This window comes from Merops nubicus, unplaced genomic scaffold (assembly GCF_000691845.1).
Source record: "Merops nubicus isolate BGI_N331 unplaced genomic scaffold, ASM69184v1 scaffold13656, whole genome shotgun sequence".
Taxonomy (NCBI): Eukaryota; Metazoa; Chordata; class Aves; order Coraciiformes; family Meropidae; genus Merops; species Merops nubicus.
Genome location: NW_008617014.1, coordinates 8140 through 33350, shown reverse-complemented (window position 1 = coordinate 33350; position 25211 = coordinate 8140). Strand labels below are relative to the sequence as shown.

Sequence of the window (25211 nt, the reverse complement as noted above, 5' to 3'; positions counted from 1 at the left end):
TGCAGTGGTTGGTAAGAAACCTCATTTAGTGTAATGATCACTCTGCAAGCATGTGCTTCAGCTGCATGAAGCCAGCTCAGGGCAGCTTTGATATAACAAGCCCACTACAGCACAGAGACAGATGCCTTCAGATGTTCTGCACAACACTCTGCAGATGTGGCACAAAGTCTTCTCCCAGGCGTTAAACTCTACCTGGGAAACTCTCGGTAGCATGCAAAAAGCTGAGAGGGAACACAAGGGAAAGCCCTGAAGGAGCAACCCCACCACTGTTGAATAACTCAAGAGATTCAAGCTTGTCCTTAAGGCCACAACTGCCTCACACATCATGCTGGGAACACTCTCTCAGAAACAGCAGAGAAAAGCAGGAAGGGTGAGTTACATGCCCAAGGCTTGACTACCTCTGACTTGCTGCATCCTGCAATGGACCTCTTGGTGCTATACTAGCACCTCTGTAATACTGTGAAGGGACTTGGCTCAATAGAATTACTCCTATAAGCTTACAGACTTTCTCTGAGGCCAGTTTGCCTTTGAGGTTGGATTTTGTTTTTTCAGTAGAGTACCGTGAGGAAACAATCGCGGCAAAGACCGCGGCCAAAAGCCGAACCCTCAAATCCTCCCTGGCGTCCTACAAAAAAAAGAAGCCAGAGAAGCATCAAGGCACAATGGTGAATGCCCTTTAGAGAATGTGCCTTATAAAGAATCAGTGCAAAGAGCAGAGATTGCTACTATTATAAAAGTCACCTTTTTATACTAAAAGATCATGGTAAAAAAAAAAAAGAAAGGCCAGCTTTGGAGCCAGCCGCTTGCACGTGAAGTCCCGTGGCGTGGGCCAGGGCCTGGCTCACTCCACCACAACATTGAGAGCTAGTGCAAAACCTTCAAGATTCAGAGCTGTGCAAGTTACAATGAACATACTCTAGGTGGTAAATGAATGTCTTCTAGAAGAGGAGGGAAGCAAAACAGTTACTATGTACCTAGGTTTTTCAGTACCATCCAGCTCCTCTCCCTACGCCACCCGCTTGGGGTTTTTTTTCTGCTGTATTCAAACCAAGAGATTCCAGAAAAGGATTTTGTGTTGGTTTGGTGGGGTTTTTTTGCCCCTTCAGCAGACACCAATTGCAGTCTCACTGAGAGCTCCAGAGGGGATTTCAAAAAGAGTACAGGATCATCTTTCCTTTGCCAATTTATCACCTCTGCCCTACACAGATGTAAGGCTCCCAGCGTTAAATGCAGCAGTTTGGAGGAATACTCAAAAGAAAACAAAATATTCAATTTATTTTCAGCCTTCAGCTTCTAGGAAGATTGAAGCTTTGCAACGCAACGTGAGAACTCATATCTAACACTTGGCTGGACACCAGCTGAATACCAGGTCTGAAGAGAAGAAACAGCAAGGAATGAAATGAGATGCAGAATACCTGAGGAATCTGGAGTTGTGGAATGGACATTCAGTTCACCGTCAACAGTCGTGATGAAAACAGGCAGGGGAAAAAGAAGAGAAGCCCTAAAACTGAAGTTGGGTGTGAAAATATTGCGGATTTCAGAACAGACTGAGACGGGGAAGGACGTTTCCAAGACCAAGCCGCCGTCAGACCTGCAACTGTAGGAACAAAGGCTTACTGCAATCTCTTCCCCTAGGAAACCTTTAGAACCACCCCAGCGCCAGCTGGCAAGGCACCAGATGTTGCCCTACAGTCAGTGGTGGCCAGGAGAGCCGTTCATGTGCTTTTCACTGCATGGCACATCCGTGCTGTAGAGGCCGTCCAAGTACGCCTGCGAAATCTCCGCCACCAGGCTCCTGTCTGGGACGGACTGGGCCATTCCATAGATGGCTCCCTAGGCAGAGAAGAGGAGGTTGGATTGTTAAAGCCATCAGAGAAACATGTTCACCCCAAACAGTCTCACCAGACCCTGCCCTCCTCACCATGCCCGTGGTCTTGGCGTTGAGGTCCTTCATGATATCTGCAATGCTGTCTCTGACGTCCTTCAGGAACTGCTGGGCGACCCCGGGCTTTGTGTGCAACTGTGTGATGCAGAGGTGGATGCTGGGCAGGGAGGAGAACAGGTTAACCACCTCAGGTACACACAGCTCCACCTTTCCTCAGCCACCGACAGCAATTTAGTCCTTCCTGGGCCAGTCACAACCGTGCAGGTCCTTAAAATAGCATTTCAGCAGCGTGATGGGAGAACGTGATGCACTCCCTTCCACTTAAGGGTAATCCCTGCAAAACCCTTGCTAGAACCCAGCTGCACAGACCAGCTCTTCTTTTGCAAAATGGCAACTCCTCCATCCATCCTTCTTGACCTCACCATACATAGTTAAAGGCCTACAATTTTCTCCCCTCATTCCAGGTACGTCTGGTAAGAACAATGGGCTGCCTGCAAGCACAGTGATTCTTGATACCCATAGAAAGTTGGCAGACAACACTAACTTGGGCTGATGTCTTGATCTGCTGGAGGGTCAAGGAGGCTCTACAGAGGGGTCTGGACAGGCTGGATCAATGTGCTGAGACCAATAGGATGAGGTTCAACAAGGCCAAGTGCCAGGTCCTGCACCTGAGTCACAACAACCCCCTGCAATGCTCCAGGCTGGGTAGAGAGAGAGTGAAAAGCTGCACATTTGAAAAGGACCTGGGGGTGTTGGTCCACAGCTGGCTGAAGATGAGCCAGCATGTGCCCAGTGTGGCCAAGTAGGCCACCAACAGCCAGGCTTGGATCAGCACTACTGTGCCCAACAGGACTAGGGAGGGGATCATCCCTCTGGACTCAGCACTGGGGAGGCTGCTTCTTGAATCCTGGGTTCAGCTTTAGGGTCCTCACTCCAGGAAGAACACTGAGGGGCTAGAGTATGTCCAGAGAAGGGCAACAAAGCTGGGGAGGGGTCTAGAGCACAGGTCTGGTGAGAGGCGGCTGAGGGACCTGGGGGTGTTGAGCCTGGAGAGAAGGAGGCTCAGGGGAGACCTTCTGGCTCCCTACAACTCCTTGAAAGGAGGCTGAAGCCAGGTAGGGGTCAGGCTCTTCTCCCAAGGAACAAACAACAGGACAAGAGGAACGACCTCCCCAAATTGCACCAGCGGAGGTTTAGGTTGGACATGAAGAAACATTTCCTCCCTGCAAGGGTTGTCAAGGCCTGGCCCAGGCTGCCCAGGGCAGTGGTGGAGTCCCCCTGCCTGGAGGAGCTGAAAAGCTGTGGAAGTGTGGTGCTGAGGGACTTAACTTAGCAGTGACCTGGCAGTGCTGGGCTAACAGTTGCACTTGTTGATCTTAAAGGTCTTTTCCAACCAAAGCAATTCTATGAGTCTGTGTTTTCCTTCCCCATCCTCTGCAGCCCAGATAAGCCACCAGCTACCCACAGCATGGAGAGTTAACATTCACCAGAAGGAACACTCGCACCTCTGAGCTCTCCAGACTTTGCTTCATGCCAACAAGTTTGAAAATTATTTCAGTGCAGCTACATCTGGGATCATTTTCCCCTTTTACCCACAGAAAAACAACAGCTACTCATTCAAGGAAACTTTCTAACATTCATTTTACACCCTGATGGAAAGATCACTGAAAATCATCAATCCATCACTATTCTTTCAATTACCTTCATCTTCATTGGGCAGCAGGAAGATAGTAAAAATAAATAAGTAACCCTACAAGCCCTCAGATAGCTAACATGAGATAAAGCCCTGGCTGTTTATATTTTGCTCCTTGTATTAGGCAGAGGTAAATAGAAAAAGAGCCTCAGATAGGTCCTCTACCAGACCCATTAAAATTACTCTTGCCTTACCCTCACTGCAGTAACTGCTACTTATCAGCAATTACAGAAGTCGTTCCTCCTCTGCAGAGAAAAAGTCTACATAAAATTTATCAGATATGGACAACAGCACTCAGCAGATCACGAGAGCTACACGGCCTGAAGATGACTGTCTTGCACACCCTGGCTACACACACTGCTCTGCTGGTCTCCACAAACTCACCTTGATGGGAACTGTAGGACATTTAAGTTCCATCCTTTTGCAGCTAGGAAATTAGATAGCCGGTAAATGTCGAAAGTGTCTGAACCAATGGAAAGGACAGACACCTCAGGTTTCCCCAAAATGAAGATGCTGTCAATTTTTCTCAACCTTGAAAAGAAAAAGGAGAAAAGTAGTGACTGACCAGGCTTACAGGGACCAGATGTGATGTCCATTTATCAGCAGCCTTAAAGGAAAAGCTACAGAACAGAACAGACAGCATCTTCCTACCAAAAATAATCATGCAACCAGCCCCAGCCACTGGGGCTTTTGGGAGAACTCAGGTAGGTACAGGCCCTAAAGTCAAGTAAACTCAGGAAGAAACAGAAAAGACAAGAGAGGCAGTGGAAGAGAGGGTCACAGAAAAATCAGCTTATCAGCTCACATAGCAACACAAGCACCCCAACGAGAGTAAAACCTTTCCTTGGTCATCTTAAGTCCTTCCAGATTTCCCCTCAGTCACAGCTGAGGCAGAAGAAAGTCTCACAGCAAAGTCAGGTGAACAAAGATGCCTGCAGCCCTCCTCCCCATGCCTCTCAGCCACCTGGCACAGGGCACACTCCAAACACCTTCGCCCGTAACCACCCAGTAGATCCCTACTCACATGCTAGAGGGGAAAAAGAAAAGTTGCACAAGAAACAAAAGCAGTCTGGGAGAAGAGAGTCCAGAATGGGGTTGAAGAGCACAACCAAACCACCACAGCAGACACGTACTCTGACTCGAGGAAACGAGCTGTTTGAATGATCTTCTTCGTAGCCTCGACGTAGCCCGATTCTCCTATGTGCATCAAGGTTGCCCAGCAGGCAGCTATGATTCCACCAGGCCTGGAGCCTGCCACAGAGGGGGAGGCATATATACCCCCCTGCCAGTCAGGTGCCACGAAGAACTGGTAGCTCCTGTACTTCTTGTCACTGTAGAGCACCACGGAGGAGCCTTTGGGAGCATAGCCGTACTGCAAGGGGCACAGAACGTGTTAAAAAGCAGCCAGAGGGCACAGGAGCACCTCCACACCATCACTGAGACCTCATCTGTCCATACTGGGGTGCACTGCACAGAGCAGCTGAAGAATGCAGCCCCTGCTGAATAGAGCAGCCCTTCACTAGGTGAGATCTGGCTGGGTGGACAGGCACAAGAGCATGGTGGTGAGTGGAGTTAAATCCAGCTCGCCAAGGCGGCCAACAGCAGCCTGGCTTGGATCAGCACTAGTGTGGCCAGCAGGACTAGGGCAGGGATCATCCCCCTGGACTCAGCACTGGGGAGGGCTGCATCTCAAATTCTGGGTTCAGTTTTGGGCCAATCACTCCAAGAAGGACCTTGAGGGGCTGGAGCAGGTCCAGAGAAGGGCCACGAAGCTGGGGAAGGGCCTAGAGCACAAGTCTGGTGAGAGGCAGCTGAGGGACCTGGGGGTGTTGAGCCTGGAGCAAAGGAGGCTCAGGGGAGAATTTCTCAACAATCCCCTGAAAGGAGGCTGAAGCCAAGCAAGGGTTAGTCTCTTCTCAGAAGGAAGAAGTGACAGTACAAGAGGATGTGACCTCAAGTTGCACAAGTGAAGGTTTAGGTTGGACATGAGGAAAAATGTCTTCCCTGAAAGGGCTGTCAATGCCTGGAAGAGGCTGCCCAGGGCAGTGGTGAAGTCCCCATCCCCATAGAGATTTAAAAGCTGTGGAGATGTGGTGCTGAGGGACATGGTTTAGTGGCACCCTGGCAGTGCTGGGTTCATGATCAGACTCAATCTTAGAGGTCTCTTCCAACCAAAGCGGTCCTAAGACTCTACCCCTGCACTTGAGCACTCCTCCACACAGCAGGGCAGACCTGAAGGCAGGGATGGCCTTCAGTTTTTCAATTTCCCCAAAAATGAAAGGACTGGAAGACCCTTCTCGCCGCTTCTTACCTTGTGGGTGTCAGCAGAGATGCTGGTCACGCCGTTCACGCGGAAGTCGAAGGGACGCTTCAGAGGGAAGCCAGCCTTGGCCATGAAGGCAATCAGAAACCCGCCCAGGCAGGCGTCGACGTGGAAGGGGATTTTGTACTTCACTGCAAGCTGTGGGTGAAGGAGAGATCCTGCTCAGCAGCATACAACAGGGCAAGAAAACGATGCGGTTGGGGGCACCCAAACTCCAGCCTGAACAGCTAGTCTGCATTTCACAATTAAACATTTCCTGGACCCTTTTGGAGCATCATGCTGCTCTCAAGCCATTGAGGATAGGAGGTCTGGAAGGATTAGCTGCTTGTGAGATGCCTTCTCCAGGCAATATGTGAGGATTGCCAGAGAGAGGAAAAACAATCTTGCATTGTGGCAGGTTGCTTTATTTGCCAAAGAAATGTGACAACGTGGTCTGAAAGGAGTGCTTGCAATAAAGTGTCAGGGCGTGATCCAAATAAAAAGAAGGTCAGAGGCCCTGGCTGGTTACAGACAAAATAAATAACCGGAGCATGGATTGAAAAATCAAGAGGCATGTTTGAAAAATATGATACCAGCCCTTTGACTCCCATTCCCTCCACGCATTCCTCAGATTTCTGCACCAATTTTGCTACAGCCGGGAGGCCCTAAATTAAGCCTTGTGCCAGGAGAACTGTTTTGCTGCTGTTTCCTTTCAGGTATGAAGGAATGAGCCCAGCTCAGCTGGTCTCACAGTGGGTGCAGTGGAGCTCTAAGTCACGTGCACAGCACACCTTCAGTTCCAGCAGAAGTTTATGGCACAGACTTGAGAGCTCAGAGGCAAAGCACGCACAGAAGACTCGCTGCTTTGCCTTGCTCTGACACACCAGAGGCACCAGCTCTGGTCTGAAATCCAGCCCCATTCAGACAACTTTATGACAACACCTCAAAATAAATTCTGATACTTAAAGCCCACCTTCTCACAGAAGTACCCAAAAATTAGTCCCATATTCCTCCTCACTTCCAAATTGTGTCCTAAGTATGCTGCTGTTGGTCAACACATGATTAGAGGACAGTTACACCCTCTCAACCAGTCTGCTCCTCTCTAAGGATCCACTGGTTGGCTTCCTGGAACCCCTTCTGCTCTTCCTTTTGAGAAGGACATGCTGATTTTATCACTATGGATGTCCCAGGAGCGTTGCCCTACCTCTGCCACCTCTTCAATTGGGTCCATAACTCCATGTGGGAACTGGGGAGCAGAACAGACCAGCATGGCTGTGTTCTTCGAGATAGCTCTCCTCATTGCCTGAAGATTTAAAGAGAGAAGATGCTCACATTCCACTTACCAAGTGCCATCCTGCCAAAAAAAATAAAAGGTGAAAACATGCAGTGTCTGGCCTTAAAAACCAACACACAAAAGCCTAGAGAAAGCGCAGCAATGAGCTACAAGAACCAGCAGACATCAGCTGAGTCCTTTAACTCAGCCACTTGAACAACAGAACGCTTTTGTCCACCCTCATCTGAAACCTGGGGCTATTTCTGATATATAGAGATTATTTGATTCGAAATGCATCGTACTAAAGGAAGGGATAGTTCATACTCAAATACTCAAAGTCTTATCTGCCATGCCAGGCACTCAGTCCTGATGTTTTTCCCTATTTCTAGGGAGCATTCATCCCCCTCTCTACCCACTGACGTGCCACCTGGATAGGGAGATTCCTGGCTATTTGCTGTACAATCCTAAATTCCCACAGAAAGAGTTTGGTGCTGCCTAGAAGGGTACCTGAACATCCACTTCCATGGCCTTGGTGAGTGGTATGTGGATCAGCTTCAGCCCAAAGTAGTGTGCTGCCTTGTCAAACGCTGCGTGAGCGCTCACCGGCACCAACCTAGAAAAGCAACAGATTGCAGGTGTCAACCCAGGCAACGCCTTCCAGGGAAAAGGAGCAACAAAAAATTCAACCTGTGGATATTTCTGTGTGACAGGCAGGTCACGAAGAGGCCAAGTGCGTGTTTCGACTAGACAAAGATCATGCAGACTGAAAAAAGAGTTGGGGAAAATATGTGGGACAGAATAAAGGCCACGTGTTGTTCTGAACTAAAGTGATGGACACTTGGCTCTTGAACAACCCAGAGGAAATCTGTGAAAGCTGTTCTACCCCACTGCACAGTCCTCTGTGAACCAGAAACTCAGACTCCCAGGAAAGATCATTTCTTGTCATATTAAACAATACTGTACCATCTCCAACCAGCCCCCCTCTCCTAGAGAGGTATATGAGATGATACAGAAGAGGAGCAGCACAAAACCACCAAATGAACATAACATTTGCTGCCTGCCATCTCCAATGGCAGTGGTGGAACAGCCTTAATTAACCTTGCTTTCTGAGCCGTATCCTTATCAGAGCCTTTAACAGCATGCAAAAATGCTCGAGCAGGAAGAAAAGAACCATAGGAACCAAGCAGAAAATTAACAACAAAGGGTTTTTATCTCTTTTTACATTTTCCCCTCGTAAGCAATTAACCACAGAAATATTTCTGATGCGCTGTCTGGAAGAAAGCAGCACATTAGAGAGAGCAAATCCTCTGTTAGCAGCGTAACGATGAGCACAATTCCTCATTTCAGCTCCCACCTGCCCCAACTTTAGTCCCAGAGTTTTCAGGCTAAACCCTCTTTGATCTGAATAAACCAAACCCCTCGAATACTTCAAAGGGCCTGCCAATCTCTGCTCAAGAGGGGCCCAAAGCTTATGGGAGCAGGCTCTGTCTCGAGCAGCACACAGGTATTGCCAAAACACATCTGCATGGCACAGCCACTGCAGCTCCCCAGCAACATTCGTGCCTCCCAGGCTGCCTAAAGGCCCCTGTGCTTTTGCATCGCTTCTTTCGACCCAGGTTTCTCTCCCTCAGACACAACGTGCATGTGGCAATGAGCTATGAAATGAAGGATTATTGAGGTCTAGCAGCCCACTCTACCCAGAGGAACAGTAAGCCCCCCAAAGGAAAGCCCAAGCCGTGGAGGTATTGCTCACATTTCTGGCTGTTTGATGCCTCTCTCATAGGCCAGGTCTCGGTACGCCTTGCAGGCCATCAGAATGCTCTCAGTGCCCCCAGATGTCATCTGTCGTGAAGAAAAGAAGCAAACAAGAAAACTAAACCACTGTCACAGATGTTGTGGAAGAGAAAAGCAAAAAGAAAAAAAAAAAAAGGCATGTTGCCACAGCATCTCTGCCCAGAGATGCTTCAGAGGCAAGAGATACCCAGGGCAACCTGGGTTTTGAAGGGCAGAAGCCACTGAGCAGCTCAGGGGAGTTTTCCATCATTCAGCTTGAATGTGCACATTTAAGTACATGCTGACAACTCCAGTTAAAAGGGGAGGGGGAAAGGGAAAACAAAAAGAAAAAAAAAGGCATGTTGCCACAGCATCTCTGCCCAGAGATGCTTCAGAGGCAAGAGATACCCAGGGCAACCTGGGTTTTGAAGGGCAGAAGCCACTGAGCAGCTCAGGGGAGTTTTCCATCATTCAGCTTGAATGTGCACATTTAAGTACATGCTGACAACTCCAGTTAAAAGGGGAGGGGGAAAGGGAAAACAAAACAAAAAAAAATATTCAACTCCAAAGCCTAACTAGGGGTGACCATACGGCACAGCCACTAGCTGGCAAACGTGACCACACCTCACAAAACTACTAGTCCATACTTAGCTCTTGATTAGCCAGAGATCGTTTATCTGGATTACAGATTAATTATACCACGTACACGGAAACAACAAAGTTGACTCTGTATTAAGTCAGCTGAAGTCCAGCAGGGTTTATTAGGTCTGGAGCAAAGCCATGCTGAGGCATGGAACCAGCTCAGGGTTGGCACCACTCCTGAGCTACAAAACCTTCCCAGAACCTGAAGTGCTGCAGAGAGCAGAGGTCTCTCCCAAGTTCTCTCTGCAGAGGCCAGCCCAGGTCTGGTCAACACCAGCCCAGAGCTTCTAAGTGCTCAAGGACACAAGAAATTCTACACCAGGAGGAATTTCTGTTACTCTCCCCATCAAATCTCCCTTCCTAAGCCACTCCTCATGCTGTCCCAGCTCTCTTTACCCTGATCACAGAAGAAGGGGGTTTGCATCAGGAGGGGGAAGAGAGGAATGTACGTGCACAAGCTGTTTGCTCAAGTTCATTATTGCATACTACACAACTCAAGAGCTGCTGCAAATAAATTAAACTCTTTACAGGGAGAAATTCCTCAAGTGGGAGGGCTGGCTCTTGTCAGGCAGCTCTTAGGAGTTCTGACACGGAGGGGACAGCGTGTGGGCACACACCTCCCAAAGTAGAATTTTAACCTAATAAAATGTGAGGTTAGTTTTTCAAGCAGCCTGCAGGATTGACTTGCTACTTAAAAGGGGCCTATCAGAAAGATCTGGACAATTTTTTTAGCAGCCTGCTGACACAGGACAAAGCTTGATGTTTTTAAACTAAAAAAGGGAAGATCTAGACTAGAGAGAAGGGAAACATTTTTGATGGTGAGGGTGGTGAGACACTTGCCCAGGTTGCCCAGAGAGGTGGTTGATGCCCCATCCCTGGAACCATTCCAGGTGAGGTTGGATGGGGCTCTGAGCAACCTGCTCTAGTTGAAGCTGTCCCTGCTCACTGCAGGGGGGGTGGTACTAGATGGCTGTGAAAGTTCCCTTCCAACCCAAACCAGTCTGTGATTCTATGCTGGGTGAGCCATAACTCAAAGATGGGGTGTACCTGGTATATAGAAGCACAGATGAAAGAGGAATCAAAAGCTGCTTCTAGTGCTTATGGTGAATTAATTTGGATTCTCAGATCTGCTGAATTTTTTGGCAATTTCCCCTTTTATCCTCTTCCCCCTCCAAAATAAACATAAAAAAGATGCAGTCACATTTGCATGCCTTATGACAGCTGCTAGTCTGGGGTTTCCTTTGTGTTTTCCCAGCTGACATAGCTGCAAACCCCCAAAACGCATAGAAGTATGATTGCATGACAATGACTAAACATTAAGTACAGAGATAAGGAACAAAGTTCACAGGCACATAAGTAAAACAGCCTGTCATATTTGTTCCTAACCTGACCCAAGCTAGCAGCAGCTGCCACCACTGGCAATGTGGAAGTGGCTGTCACACCACAGACAATTTCTGCTTTTTCGGCAGTTTAAAAGCAACAGCTGTCGCAGATAAATCCTAGCAGTGCCTCACACTGGATAAAGAAATAGTTGCATTTATTCTGAAGCAAATAGATGATAGCAGGAACACAATGTCCTAACTGTTTTATGGGCTATGTCATTCAGCTCTCAGCGCTTCTTATGGAAAGATCCGTGAAGTTGTTTCATTTGAGAGGGGAAAAAAACCAAACATCTGGTAGAACACGGATTGCCTGCCGGGTGGGAGAGGAGGAACAGGATTATTGCAGCCTTGTAACACTGCTTGCAACAGGGCTTATGATATTGTGGGGATTGTGAAAACTTTGTTAGGCATGATTTGGGGATCCTGGGATTCACGTTACTGAACACCAGACACTTGGTACACTAGCCCTGCTCCTTGGTGAGCAAGCAGGCTCTAGTCTCATTGAGATAGTCTGCTTTTCAAAGAGCAGCCACTCTACAGCCTCATTCCCACTTCAATCTTTCCACCAAAACACCAATATCTTGCCCTTCTATAGGACAAATCTTTCTTCAAAGCCTGGCTTATCACCTGCACAGAAGTGCTGAGCCACACAGTTTTTGGGAGGTGAGAATCAGCACCCTTCAGCAGTTCGTCAGACACTGACGAACAGTGGAACATCCAGGATGGATCCTCCTCCTAGGCATGCAGATAACCACACAGAAAGCTTGTCCAGGCAGCTGAAAATCCACCCAAAAAGATGAATTCCAGCCAAATCCACTTCCCAAATTGGCCCACAATCGGCACATCAGCACCAAGACAAGTCTCCACTGTGATGATGTGCCACAGCAGCTCCATCTACAGCAGCGTCCTTCAGCGTGGAGCAGCTACAACAGCCCAAACTCTTGGTCCACGCAGGTTGTACCTGCAGAGGGAGTCTGCTCCTTCACAGGAGGCTCTGCCAGCTGAGCAAACTCGTTCTGCCGTGGCCAGGGCTTGAATCACTGTCACAGGATACAGCTTCCCCAGCGCCCGCGGTCCAGCCAGCGCGCAGTGATTCAGCACCCGCCAACGGCTCCCACCGAGATTTTATTCCTCTCCTCTAAATGAAAGTCCACAGGCTCAAGAAACACCATGGGGAAAAGGGGTTGGAAACAGGCATTGTTTTAAGCAGCTTTCCAACCCTGTGCTATCTACAAAAGCCAGGTAAAGTGTGCAGAAAGAGGTAAGCAAACATCACTTTTTTTGTTCTTGATATTTTATTATTTTCCAAATGGGAGGGGAGAGGAGAAACCACAAGGGAAAAAATATCCCTCCTGCTTTCTAAACTCAGTATACCCCTTCCTTTACTCTCTCCCTCCAAATCCCAGTGCTCTGGAACGTCAACATTAAAACAACACCAAGAGGTACAATGCCTACTCTAGGATTACTCTGTCCATGTCACTTGTATATCACTGACAAACTGTCTGGCCTAGAAGAACCACTTTGGTTCGTGGTCTCTGAATCACTTGCATATTCATCTTAGAAAACCCAACCACTCAGACCCTGGAGACAAAGCTGACCAAAAGTTTCACTGAGCTGAACTACCTCCTGAATGAGAAAGCAAACGACAATTTATTTGAGGTAGCATTGGAGTAAAAATATACCACAATCCACTGCGTGGTCATAACCCGGTGCCAGACTCACATAAAACCCCTGTAAACCTGCAGGCTGTAAATTCCACCAGTTGTCTCTCTCAAGGTGACTCACTCAATCAGAAGAGATAAAACCCAACAGATCTGCAGAGTTTAAGCCCCCCTTAAGACACATCACTCGCATTGGGCTGTTGAAGTCTTACTTCAAATGTACAGCAAGCACTACAATAAAGTTTGGAAGCCCCAGAACTTCGGAGGAGGAGACGAGATGGTTTCTTTGGAGGCTTAGGTTTGCATCTGCTGATTTCTCCTCCTTTCTCCTGTCCTCAGCTGCAAAGTAAGTGCCAAGAAGAATTCACAGAGAGACTGACATCAAACACACATGCGTGCAACCCCACACACACTTCAAAGCTGTCCTTCCTTTGTAAAGTTCAAAAAAACTACTAAAAAAAAAAAAAATCATTGAAGCTTGCATAAAAGTGGTGATTTCCCCTCAAATTAGAGGGGAAATCCACAGAGCCAGCACTGTGAAACAACACACCTTGTGAACAGGAACGTATGCACACATCAGACAAGAACAAACTCCCCTATTCCTCCTCTATGGGCTGAGCTTAATTAGTCCTTCCAAATCATTGCAAGAAAGCAATTAGAATCTCCTGGGAGCCAAAAATCACCCATTGCTGTCTCTTTGCTCTCATGTAACACGATTCAAAGTAAGCACGAAAGTTGTAATTAGTGAGAGATAGGAAGCATCCATCCACTGCTGAAAACGATCACTTTTAAAAACTGCTTAAATCCTGGAACCTCTCTTGATGCAATTTAAAGCAGAAGTTCTGCCTGCACACCCCCCCCACTCCCATGGGTGTCATTAGTAGGTTTATGCCCATGTTTAAACGAAGGAGAATTACAGCCCCCACGTCTCAAATAAAGGCAGCTTCTGTAAATAACACAAGCTGCTCAGCCGCTTTTAACATTCAGAAATCTAAAAAGATGTGTTTCATTTCAGCATTTATTAAACAAACCCAAAACCTTCCAAGAGGAAGCAGGGGACTGCTCTCCAGAGATCCTGCTTAGGAGATCACAGAATCCCAGCGTGGCCGGGGTTGGAAGAGACCTCTGGAGATCGTCTAATCCAAGCCTCCTGCTAAAGCAGGGTGACCCAGAGCAGGTTACAAAAGATGTCCACGTGACACAAGCTGGGATGGTGCAGGGTCCCCTGGCTGCTGAGAGCCCTGGGAACAGCACAAGTGTGTCACTCTGCTGCTTTTCCCAGACCAAGCAGCAGATGATTAGCTCCAAAAACGTTCTGCCACATCTCATGGAAATCAGGGCATAAGGGAAGTGAAACTGCCTCAATGAGAAGCACAGACAGAAGATTTTGGTGTTTTCAACATAGCATAGCCACAGATACACTCTTCAGAAACACCAAAAAGCTCCATCTGCCTTCAGGGATCATCACCAGGCACCAATAAAATTGGACAAGCTGCTTAAATTGGGTTAGCAAAGCCAGCAGACAGGGACCTGGCACTAAGACCCACAGCTTCTCAGAGCTGCCAGTGATGAAATTCAGAAAAGAAAAAGCACATTTGTTTTCATTTTCAGCACTGCAAAGATTCAATCGAGTAAACCAGAAGCCTTCTCAGAGGACAAAGCCAGCAGCACCTCCTGAACAGATCAATTTAAAGATAAAGATGACTCAGAGCTTTGCACCCTCCCCAGTTACTGAGGTGTAACTGCAGCAGCCTGAGCGCCCCGCTACAGCAGGGCCCTCCAGAGACAGAAAGCAGAGTATCAGCTCAGAAAAAAATGTTCCTTTGAAATTACTTCATCACTGTCCAAGCCTCTAGACATCATTCTGAAATGTTAATTCTGTTAATAATTCTGGGAAAAAGAAAAGAGAAGTCTTTGAGCCCAACTACTTAAAGAGCACATGACCTCCTGTGTCCACCCACATCCCTCCAACAGTGATTAACAAACTCTGGACACTTCACAGGCAGGAAGGGCAACGTGGGAGGAAGACAAAAAGTCCACTGGAGAGACTCGTTTGTATAAGATAATTACAGGATGCAATTAATCTTCTGTTTGCAGCCAATCAGCTTCTCAACCCTGCAGATTTGACTGTTCAACCAGCTAGAACATAACTCCACGGCAGGTTGCTCACTTCTGCTCGAATCTTAGGCACAGTTTAGTGGGATAATCTTCAGAAGGGAGGTGAAGACAGAGGGAAAAGCAGGATTCCCCAGAGAGCATCTGTGGAGGCCATGATCACCATCATCATATTGTTTTGGAACAGTTTTTCACCCGTTCTGAAGATCTCCTCTTAAGCAATTCTGCCTCTAAATTTCAGTGAAAGAGCACACGGGGCCAAGGTTGACATTTTTATGACACGCTTTACGTAACAAAACTTGAACTGGGTGTTGCAGGCTTCAGCAAGCAAAGTTCTCCAAGCAGATGATAAGTGCCCCAGAGCTATCTGACTGTTCTATCAATTGACATCTCAGCTGTTGATAAAGGAGTTTCAACAGCTTCAGACACAGCCTCTTCCACACTCCACGGAAGATCTCATCAGCGTGCTCAGCACTGCAAACTAAGAAGGAGATGAGGGGTAAATGGTTTTTATAAGCAGTGAGGCACATTCCTACTCTAAACTTGAAGGAGGCATAAAGAATAAGGTCCTGAGAAGACAGGTCAGGTCACGGAGTGCAATCTCCTGCTATCAAAGGCAATCACGTTTTATACTCCCAGGCACTGCACAGTCCAGTTTCATCTTCAGTACAGTTGGAGTTTGGTCCCAATTACACTTACCATAAGGCTACTCCAGTGCCTATCTCCTAAACACAACTAACTCTCCAACTGTCAGATTAAGCCCATTCAAGGCCAGTTCACCTCATAAACTCTTGTGTCAACACTGCCTTCTGTATTGATCTTCAGCTGTTGCTGGCCTTCTCCTTCCCTAGCACATGTACAAACAGTGACTCTCACATCCACCCTCTGAAAAATCTCATCTGCACTCTACTCACAAATGGATCTATTGCTTTGCAAGTTATTAAGCAGCTTGTTTGTATTCCAGCTGCACCTGACCATCACGCCAACAGATGAGACGCTGTTGTCCCATGGCCCATTTAAACAGGGAAAGAATCTGGCCTAAGGAATTCAAGTTCCTTACCAAAAAGGTAAGATATTGGAGGGGCTAGGGGTGGCTGAACTTGTCTCTTAATAGGTACCAATTAGAGACCTGACTATTGGTCTGAACCCAGATGCAGCAGCAGCCTGTGGCTGTAGGTCCAATTGCATTTGACAGCAGCCGTCGGAGTCACGAACAGCACGGGTGAGTTACACACAACATACAGATTCTGTGTGATTGCCAGTGACAAAAGCACTAAGCTGCAGACCAGGTATAGAGCTCTGAAAAACAATTGCAATTACTATAGTAATAATCTCCTGGGGAAAATCACTCAAATTTGGGGCTAAGGCCACCAAGATGCATCCCTGCTGGGGGTGCGAGGAGGACAGACCGAGGGTCTTGTTCGACTTGGTGCCAAATTCTCGTCCCACAAACTGGGTCCAAAAAGGGATGACATTTATACCTTTTTTTTTTTGTTACTGATATGTAAAGTGTGGGGATGGGGCTGTGGGCAGACAATTGTTCCATGTAATCAGCACAAAACTTCCTTATCTGCACCTGCATCTGGTGGGAGCAGACAACTGCCATTGTGAGAAAGGTGAGGAAATGGGGCAAGCAGCTGCATTCCACATTCCTTTTCCAGGCATCTAGTACACAGACCACTGGATCTTCACCCAGCCCCTGTGACTGCCCTGGCACCAGTTCTTTGTTTGCAGTATCTAGCTTTGTGGTTTGTGCTTGTTTTGTGCTTCCAGAGTCTGACAGCCAGGCCTTGACAACCTTTTTGGAGAAGATATTGTTCCTCATGTACAACCTAAGCCTCCCCTAGTGCAACCTGAGGCCATTTTCTCTTGTCCTATGACTTGTTCCTTGGGAGAAGAGACTGACCCCCACCTGTCTCCAGCCTCCTGTCAGGGAGTTGCGGAGAGCCAGAAGCTCTCTGCTGAGCCACCTCCTCTCCAGACTCAACACACCCAGGTCCCTCAGCCACTCCTCATGAGACCTGGACTCCAGACCTTTCCCCAGCTTCACTGCCCTTCTTTGGACATGCCTCCAGCAAGTTAGTGGAACTTCCCCTCTTGCTCTTTGACCTACTCAGAAAGCATCAGTTTAAGAACACACATGTGGACTCTCGCTGGGCACTCTGTTGAGGCTTTAAAACAGGTTTCCACTGTAGTACATTGGAAGGCCACATCAGCCTTGGAAGAGAGCTTTCCAGCTGGACAGATGACAATATGTGCCATGCCTGCTTGACCACCAACACTTTGAGCTGCTTGCTGGTGACTAGCCAGCCAGCTGGCTTCGTCCTCAACCTTAGCATTCTGGCAGGCTCACAGCTTTTCAATTCAGAGATTAAAACTGAAGGGAGCTACTCCAAGTGACACTGCTCTGTTCACCAGCCCCCACTGACAACCAGCCAGGCTATATTACACTGGTTCTCTTTCCCAGCTGCCATCAAGCCTGTATCATTTAAGAGTGGTGAAAAAAAAAGCTGGAGTAAAAGGTCTTGCCTAGAGAATTAATTCCCTGAGTTAAAACTGTCTCTCATAAAGCTTCACCACAAAAAGCAATTAGAAACCATCTTCCACACAGCTACGGTGGCAGGGCAGATACCAGAATGAGCCTGACCTCGCTCTCAGCTGAGTAGCAGGAGGTACATTTGCACTTAAATCAAAGTCAGAACTATCCAAACTGTTCAGGGGACACTTGAAGCCAGGGTACTTACAGCACCACAGGAGCTGGGGCCCCCGTTGAAGAGCGTACAGGCAATCCTCACTACTTCTGCTTCCATCTTCCTCAGACCAGGGAATATATCCGGATGGAGAGGATTACTCCAGGCAAACTCCTCATACACCTGCAGAAAACAACAGAAAGTTTGCCTTGCAGTGATGCCCTGGATTATCAGTTTGAGAGCTCACCATATGCATTGTCTAAGCAAATTATCTTGATTTAGCCATTAACAATACTGCAGATCTCCTTGGACTTAACTCCTGCTGCAAGTAAATACCACAAGCTGGGAAGCTATGGCTGAGGGGTAAAAAAAAAAATACAGCTTGTTTTTCTAGGACACTCTGGCCCCTGGAGTGATTCTATAACATAGCAGTAGTTCTTGTGGTAAAGACAGGTTTAATCATTCAGCTATTTTTAAAAAGAACACAATATGCACCCTATGATTTTCACAAAGCAGGCCAAAAAACGTACTTTTGCAGAACTAGTTTGTAAATTTACTGTTAAAGGGGAACTCTGAAGCAGCTCCCACCCAGACCACAACAAAAGCAGCTGTGGGAACCAGTACTTCATGCTTGTTCTGCAACCAGGGACCCACAGGATAAGGCTGGAACAGGCCAGTTCCGACCTCCTGCAGTCAAGATCAAAAAGCAACTGCAGGGATGTCAAAAGAAATACAGAAAAATAAACCAGCGAATAATCAGCACAGAGGGAATGTTTCCACAACACTCAATCCAAGCAGAGGCCCCTCTAGAAAGGCTGCTCTGAGCTTTGTGTTTCCCCAGAAGCAGGAAAGAAAATGTCAATGTGCAGAAGGAAACAGCAACCACCAAACAGAGCTCATTCCAGCTGTTACAAATGCTGCTCCCAGGAGCAAAGCTGGACTTCCCTTTCTAGCAAAAAAAATCTCTTGAAATAGACATATTTGAAAACAGACCTTGGGCTGTTGAGGTTATTTTCCAACCTCCTCTCAAAAGGAGAAGTTCCTGACTAGGTAAATAGACCTAACAAAAGCACCACTGAGGCATGCCAACGCTCCATTGTTGGAAGATTTGGACCGCACACTAACGCCAAAAAACATTTTGTGGACTTCTGTTTTTCTTAAACCAAGAGGAACTCAGTTTTGCCTAGTGAAGCTGTTCCAGTCCACAAGTCCCACAGGCTCCCAGTAACAGGACAGCCAAGGATGCTTTCACTCCAGCCTGCAGCACAGGCACACGGGTTGGGGGGCTGCCTGGCGCCACTCTATGGCAATGTTATGCTCCCTACCATCCCATGAATTAGAAGGTCAGTACCAGTTTCCAGTTCACTTGTAACCAGCTCCTTACTTGCCCAAAACACCATCTCACCTGATTGGGTCCCAGTGATCTCCACAGGGTGTTTTTGCAGGGACAGTCACTTGGCCAGCTTTACACCACCCAAATGTTCTGCTAACAATTCCCCTTCCACCTACATTTACCCTGAGCTCTGCCTTCTGCATCGGGCAGTCTTAGCTGCAGATCTTCTCTACTGAAGAGATGACAGATGCTGGCGCAGCATTGTGAGGGGATTTCTGCTCACCCTAAGGATGCTAAGGGTATCTGCAAAGATGCAAAGTTAGACTGCTTGTGCTTTACCTTCACCAGCAGCTGGGTGAGCTTCTCTTCTCCGCTGTACACGGTCCCAGAGACTTTGCCATCCTGCCAACGTACATCTCCTGCAAGAGAAGGATGAGCACGCTGCTTGCAAACATGGCATCCTCAGGCAGCACACAGGGGTGTTCAGAGGAAGCCCCTCACCAGTGCTGCAGGTGAGGATTTAGCTTTTGAGATTTCCCTGCTGAAGAAGAAGCAGGATTTGGGTGTCAGAGAGACAGCTGTGTGATGCTCAGCCTCTGGCATCGTGTATCCTGTGAACTTAGCAAACAGCAAGTAAATGATGACTGAAGAGTCAGCACATAAACAACATCGAGCTGCAGCAAGCAGTTATATTAATCTGTAATCCACTTAATCCCCACTCAGTCTCCCCAAACTGCTGTTCAACCAACTGAACTCTAAAGTGGCTCAAGTTAAAACCACTTTCAAAACCACTTTCAGCACCACCATAAGCCCAGAAGCGATGGAAAGGCCAAAATGAGTGGTGCTGGGTGCCTCAAATTTCACCCATCTTCACAAGGTGAACATAGTGACAATCCACTCCGTGTTTCCAAGCAGCTTTCAAAGGAGAGTGAATGTGTGAAGGAAGGAGGAGGCCAAAGGAAAACAAAAAAGGAGAGAAGAGTCCAATGAAGGAAAGAAGGAAATAATCATTTGAGGGAAAACACAGACAGAAGGTATATTAAGCAACACATAAAGGCAGGAAAGAAGGAAGTTGTTATGGGATACTGGACTGCAAAACTGTTTGGTTCTGAAGTTGGAGTAGATGCACTGTTCTAGCAGAGAAATCAAGGGAGCTCTCAAAGCTAGGATCAGAGCAGGGCAGTCCCATGATCTCCTCTGGAGAGCAAGTCACCCAAATTTGCTCATTAGGAATAATAGGTACACAAATCAGAGTGGAGTTAGTTACATGGATGGGGCAACTCACAACACTGCTCACGTGGTCTCAAAGCCAGGAGAAGAACTTAATGACTTCGCCTTCCCTAAACGACACTTCTCCAGTGCCTTAAAAGGCATTTTCAAACCACTATGACTTCGATTAAGAGAGATCATCTTGGAAATTCCCTAAAAATCCTGCTTGGAAGCTTGGGGGCTTTTACTATGAGTATTCCCTGAGGCTTCACAGAAAACACATTTCTGGTAAAAGTCAAACATGAAGGCAACTGCTCAGAAATGTAATAAAAAATGCATTCAAGTAACTTCCTATTTCTTTTCTCCTCATCTCTCCCACCACCAGTCTAGAATTCTTGGGGAAGGAACAGAATTTCAATGTAAATACCCAAATCAGAAGTCATGAATGCCAATCTTAGTCACTTCCTGAATGAAAACAGACAGAATTTTGCAAGCAAAGAATATCAGGGAAGAACTATTGAAGATGAAACCATGAGCAGGAGTCATTAGAACTCATTTAAGAGAGTAAGTCTAATGTCAGGTCTGTGCAACAGAGCCACCTCTGCTGCAGTACAGACTCACACTCATACCTTTTGAGCTGTACTCTTTCATCTTCTCTAGTACTTCAGGCTGGCTCAGGCCTTGTTCTGGCAGTGCTTTGATATAATCCTTTTCATCTTTCAGGAAGGATAAACTGGATGTGACATCATTCAAGGCTTCATCAATCTTCTTTTGAATCTAAAAAGAAAGGCAAACCCTATCAATAATGGCACTGGCCATGTGATAAATAGTTGAGTGCAAGACTGAACTCGAAAGTTGCATCCATACTATGGAACAGAACAGACAGGAACTGTTTCAGTGCTTTGAGACCCTTCCTTAATGCTTGAGAAAACCAAACTCAAGGCAAAAATTCTCCATTTTTATCCACTGAAGCTTCTGAAGCCACAGTTTAATTTGTAGGAGTCTGCAGATGCATTCTATTTTGTACCTTGCCTCCTATGAAACCATACACACTGTTTAGAAACTCATGAAAACAGAGAAACAATAAAGAAATCTCCACTACAGACACAGATAGGAGATTTCTTTCTTCCCACCCACACCTTACAGTCAGGAGGCCTAGGTTTCTTCTCACAATACATTCCAAAGTAGATAATCTTCTTCTAGGCAACACTAGTGCTGGGCTATCATCAACTTTAAAGACTTTTGGACATTGGAATGCCTCAAAGTCAAGGCTTTTTGTAAGCAACTGATAGGCTATCAGGTATCAGCCTACCAAAGAGCAGGAAGAGTACACAGAAAGGACACAGGGGAGTTTAACAGGAAAAGATAAGCCTGGACAAAACAGGGATTGTGTAGGAGGGGCCCAGGAGGTGTCCTTTTCTAACAAGCAGAATTAAAAAATCTAAGCACAAGAGAATAAAACATTACTTCACCTGATCAAGGGCTACTCCAGTCAGAAGGTGAAAGCTGGGGCACTTAACATTACAAAGGGGGATGCCAGTCCCTTCCAGGGAGCTGGGGGACAAAGTCAAGAACCACTTCTGTGTTCACAGCAAAAGGAAAAGGCTCCTCTTTGCTACTCTTATTTGATAAAATTGCCTACAGCAGCCCTGACCCCCACGCTGATCTGTGCACATGCCAACATATCAAGCAGAAAGAAGCACACTCATGATACCACCACTTACCAGGTAAAATAGACCATGTACTTCTTGACCATTAAGTTGTTAACATGCTAAAACATACTGACATTTGTAATTGCAAGTTTTTATGCAAAAAACCTCCACATCTCTCAAACAGTAAAGCTTGAGTCATTTTAATGATTACACAAACTTCTAGTATCTTTGTGCTATAATGCTAACTATTGCCAACAGTTATCTGAGCTCCACACTAATCACTGACAGTCATCTGATTAAAAAGAATTATCCTTCCACGTTGCACAACAAGCCCTTGCCTATCTCATACTTGCTCAAGAATAAGACATTGTTTCCAGAAGAACAACTCAAGTTCAATCCTGTCCCCTTCCTTCTCTAAATAAAAGTATTTTCCTAACATTAAGAGTGAGAAAATGTCACTGGAAAATTCTGTAATCGCACTCACTGATTCTTAATTAAAAAAAAAAAGGTGCCAAGTCGATTTTATGGTGATACTATCACAATAGCATGACAACACAGATGCAGTTAAGAAAAGCTGTTCAAATACTCACCATAGTCCCAACAAATGGCATTTTTCTCAGTAGTTTAAAGAACTGTTTTTTAATCCGGGACGTTAAACCTGAAAGACAAATGTCAGAAATTAACCTCAGGTGACTCAAAGAACAAAAGAAAAGCACTCTGAGCACAATCCTTCTGCTGCAGCCTCAGTGCTTCTGGTGCGAGTGGCCAAGGGGACACGGTGAGACAGAAGAGCACATCAAAGAGCAAGGCTGAGAAGTGGACCATGACACGGCAGCTTCTGGCTTGCAGAATAGTAGCCACCTATGGGAAGCAATAATTTGACTTACTAGGGAATTTGCACCCAAGTGTGGAATTTTACAGGACAGAGATTTGCTCAAGGTAGTCTCCAGCAAAAAGGGAAAATACTTTTTAGAATCATTTTCTTCAAATCAGCACAGTACTGTAAATGCAAAACCACTCAGTGATGTGAAACAGGCTTCCAGACCCGAGGAGGAAACAGCAGCTCAGCCATAAAGTGACAAGGATTTGCCCAGTGCCTGGCCATCCAACATGGGAAGCATGTGATGCAACAGGAGGAGACTCAGGAGAAGGGATGGACAGAGGGAAGAGCAGAAATTCCACCACAGCCCAAATACTGAAATGGCAGAAGCCGCTGATGACACACATCAGAAAACTCCCAGAGTTGCTCTAAAGGCAGGAATGAAGAGAGATGCTTTATAGCCACCAAGAATGGCTACAAAGGTAAACATAGTGGCTATTTAGGAAAAAACATCTTCCCTGAAAAGGTTGTTAAGAAGTGGCCCAGGCTGCCCAGGGCAGTGGTGGAGTCCCCATCCCTGGAGGGGTTTCAAAGCTGTGTAGATGTGGTGCTGAGGGACATGGGTTAGTGGTGCCCTGGCAGTGCTGGGGGAACAGTTGAACTCAATGGTATTAAAGGTCTTTTCCAAGCAAATCAGTTCTGTGATTCTGTGAAAAATGCCTTTTGAGTGCTACATGCATTTCAACGGAGCACCAGCAGTTACAGGACACTTACACCAAGAAATAACTAAACAAGCTTGAAAATCAACCATTTCAGGACTTGGCAATTTTATCTATGTTCCCACACACTTCATAGATCTATTTTGAAAAGCTGCATAAGGACAGTGATTGCAGTTTGGCACATTCTGTAGCAAATACTCATTAACACCCCGACAGCTAACATTTCTACTGCACATTTCAGTGTGCACACTGGTTCTTAATAATTTCCACAGAAAGAGAAGACTGCAAACGCCTGAAAAATTCAGACAACCTAATCAGATCTTGTAACAGCCAGTCAATACTTTAAAAAAAAAATACTGTGCAACAGTACAAATACTAGCCAAGAAGCTGAAGTGCTAAAGTGACCCTGGACTGAGCAAAAGCCTCATACCATTTTGTTCTTTCCACAGATGTTCCCACTATGCAGCTACTCCAGTCTTTAGGAAGGAGAAAAAGGCTGGTTGAGGAACAGAAGTAAACATCAAGTTAAAAATTTGTCTGTTTTTATCAAAGTGCCACTGGAGAGGGAACTGAAAAGCACCACGTCCTCTGAGGGCAAGGTATTTATGTCTGACCATCGCACAGCCAGAGGAAACTGCAGGTTCATCAAAAGAGATACCACTGAAGAGCTGTCAGTATCTGAAACCACCAAAACCAGGAAGAAAAAAAAACTTCACACAGTAACACCACATCCAATTATCTTGAACATCTCGAGGCTGAAACATGCCTCTGACACCCAATCAAAGCCACGGCTCCTCCCCCAGCAGGAAGGGAAACAATTTAGAGCAAGAGTTACCCAGATGCTTGTGCTTGTGACTAAGTTCACAAGAAGCCAGCTCTCAGATAAATCTCCCCAGGTTTTGAGTGTTACGACAAGTTAATGGTTTAGCCAAAAGCAAAAGGTAGATGAGAGGAAGGGAAGGAGACACAGGCACGTTCCAGGCTGGCCTACCACACCCTCCGAAGGAATGGGGGCGTCTGATCAGCCAGGCCTTAATGATCTTCATTTGGAAGAGGGTTTTGTTAATCCCAGAGTTGGCAGCAGAAAGTCTGTTGAACAAGTGTTTGGCCTCGCTTCGTCCTCTTTCCTTCTACTACTCAGAAACAACTCTGTCCCCTCTCCCTCCCTCCTAAACACTCCAAATACTTACTCTCAGGCTGGAAGAGGAAGCCGTGCAGCCACACGCTTAGAAGCGTAGCAGAAAACGTCAACCCAACCAGTTGCCAGGGTTCAAATCCATCACACTGGGCGTTCACAAAGCTCGTTGCTTTCTCCCAGTATATCTGGAGGATCTCCTTGTAGGGAACAACGGCGTCCTGAGCAAAAGAAAAACAAGACTCTTCTCCAGAAAAGTTCAAACGCACACAAAGAGGGCACCAAAAGTCTGTGAGGATATTGTCTATTAAAAAGGTGCTTTTCAGTATGCAGGCCCCCTTTATTCCTGTAAACACAACAGGAAGGAGGTAGTTGACATTTGCTTCCAGTCAAGAGCCACCAACAAAACATACACATCTTGAGAGATTTCAAATATTCAGAGAGAAGTGTCAAGGGGAGGTGAGTAAGACAAGCAGGCTGCACAGTCCCAAGACTCAAGAGAAGCAACTGTCTTAGTATTTTTCTCCAAGGAATTATTAGACTGAACTACTACAACACACCCTATCAGAAAGGAACTGCCATTCATTAGGTACCACCAAAACAGGTCTATGAAGTACCTAAGGCTAAATTTTTAAGGAAGATGCAAGTATTCAGCAACTTCTTAAGTTTAAGAGCCAATTAGTATGTTCCATACAAAGGGAGGATGGAAGAGACAAACACTGCTGCTGCCAAAATAATATTTAAAAAAACCCAACTGTGATGCAATAACAACGTCCAACTAGCAATTATTGTCAGGACAGAACCCAAGTACCTAATCAATAGCTTCAAAGCACACTCTCTTTAAAAGCCTCAGAAGAAGAGGATGGGGAAAATTGGATGTGCACAAGGGAAAAAGGCTGTTTTCCCCCAAAACAGAGGTCTTCAGTA

The 25211-nt window shown here is 46.5% G+C and overlaps 1 protein-coding gene across 1 annotated transcript; it reads right to left on the bottom strand.

Annotated features, from left to right (window-relative positions):
- Positions 1 to 1692: 1692 nt before the first annotated feature.
- Positions 1693 to 24505, bottom strand: SGPL1 (sphingosine-1-phosphate lyase 1; the record flags this gene model as incomplete). Its single annotated transcript, XM_008943009.1, has 13 exons — positions 1693 to 1833; positions 1922 to 2042; positions 3963 to 4109; positions 4712 to 4950; positions 5890 to 6039; positions 7085 to 7183; positions 7661 to 7766; positions 8907 to 8995; positions 17471 to 17599; positions 19089 to 19168; positions 20588 to 20735; positions 22201 to 22268; positions 24340 to 24505. Coding segments are annotated over 13 exons (1683 nt in total), but the record flags the coding sequence as incomplete, so codon positions are not given.
- Between the last annotated feature and the right edge of the window lie 706 nt (positions 24506 to 25211).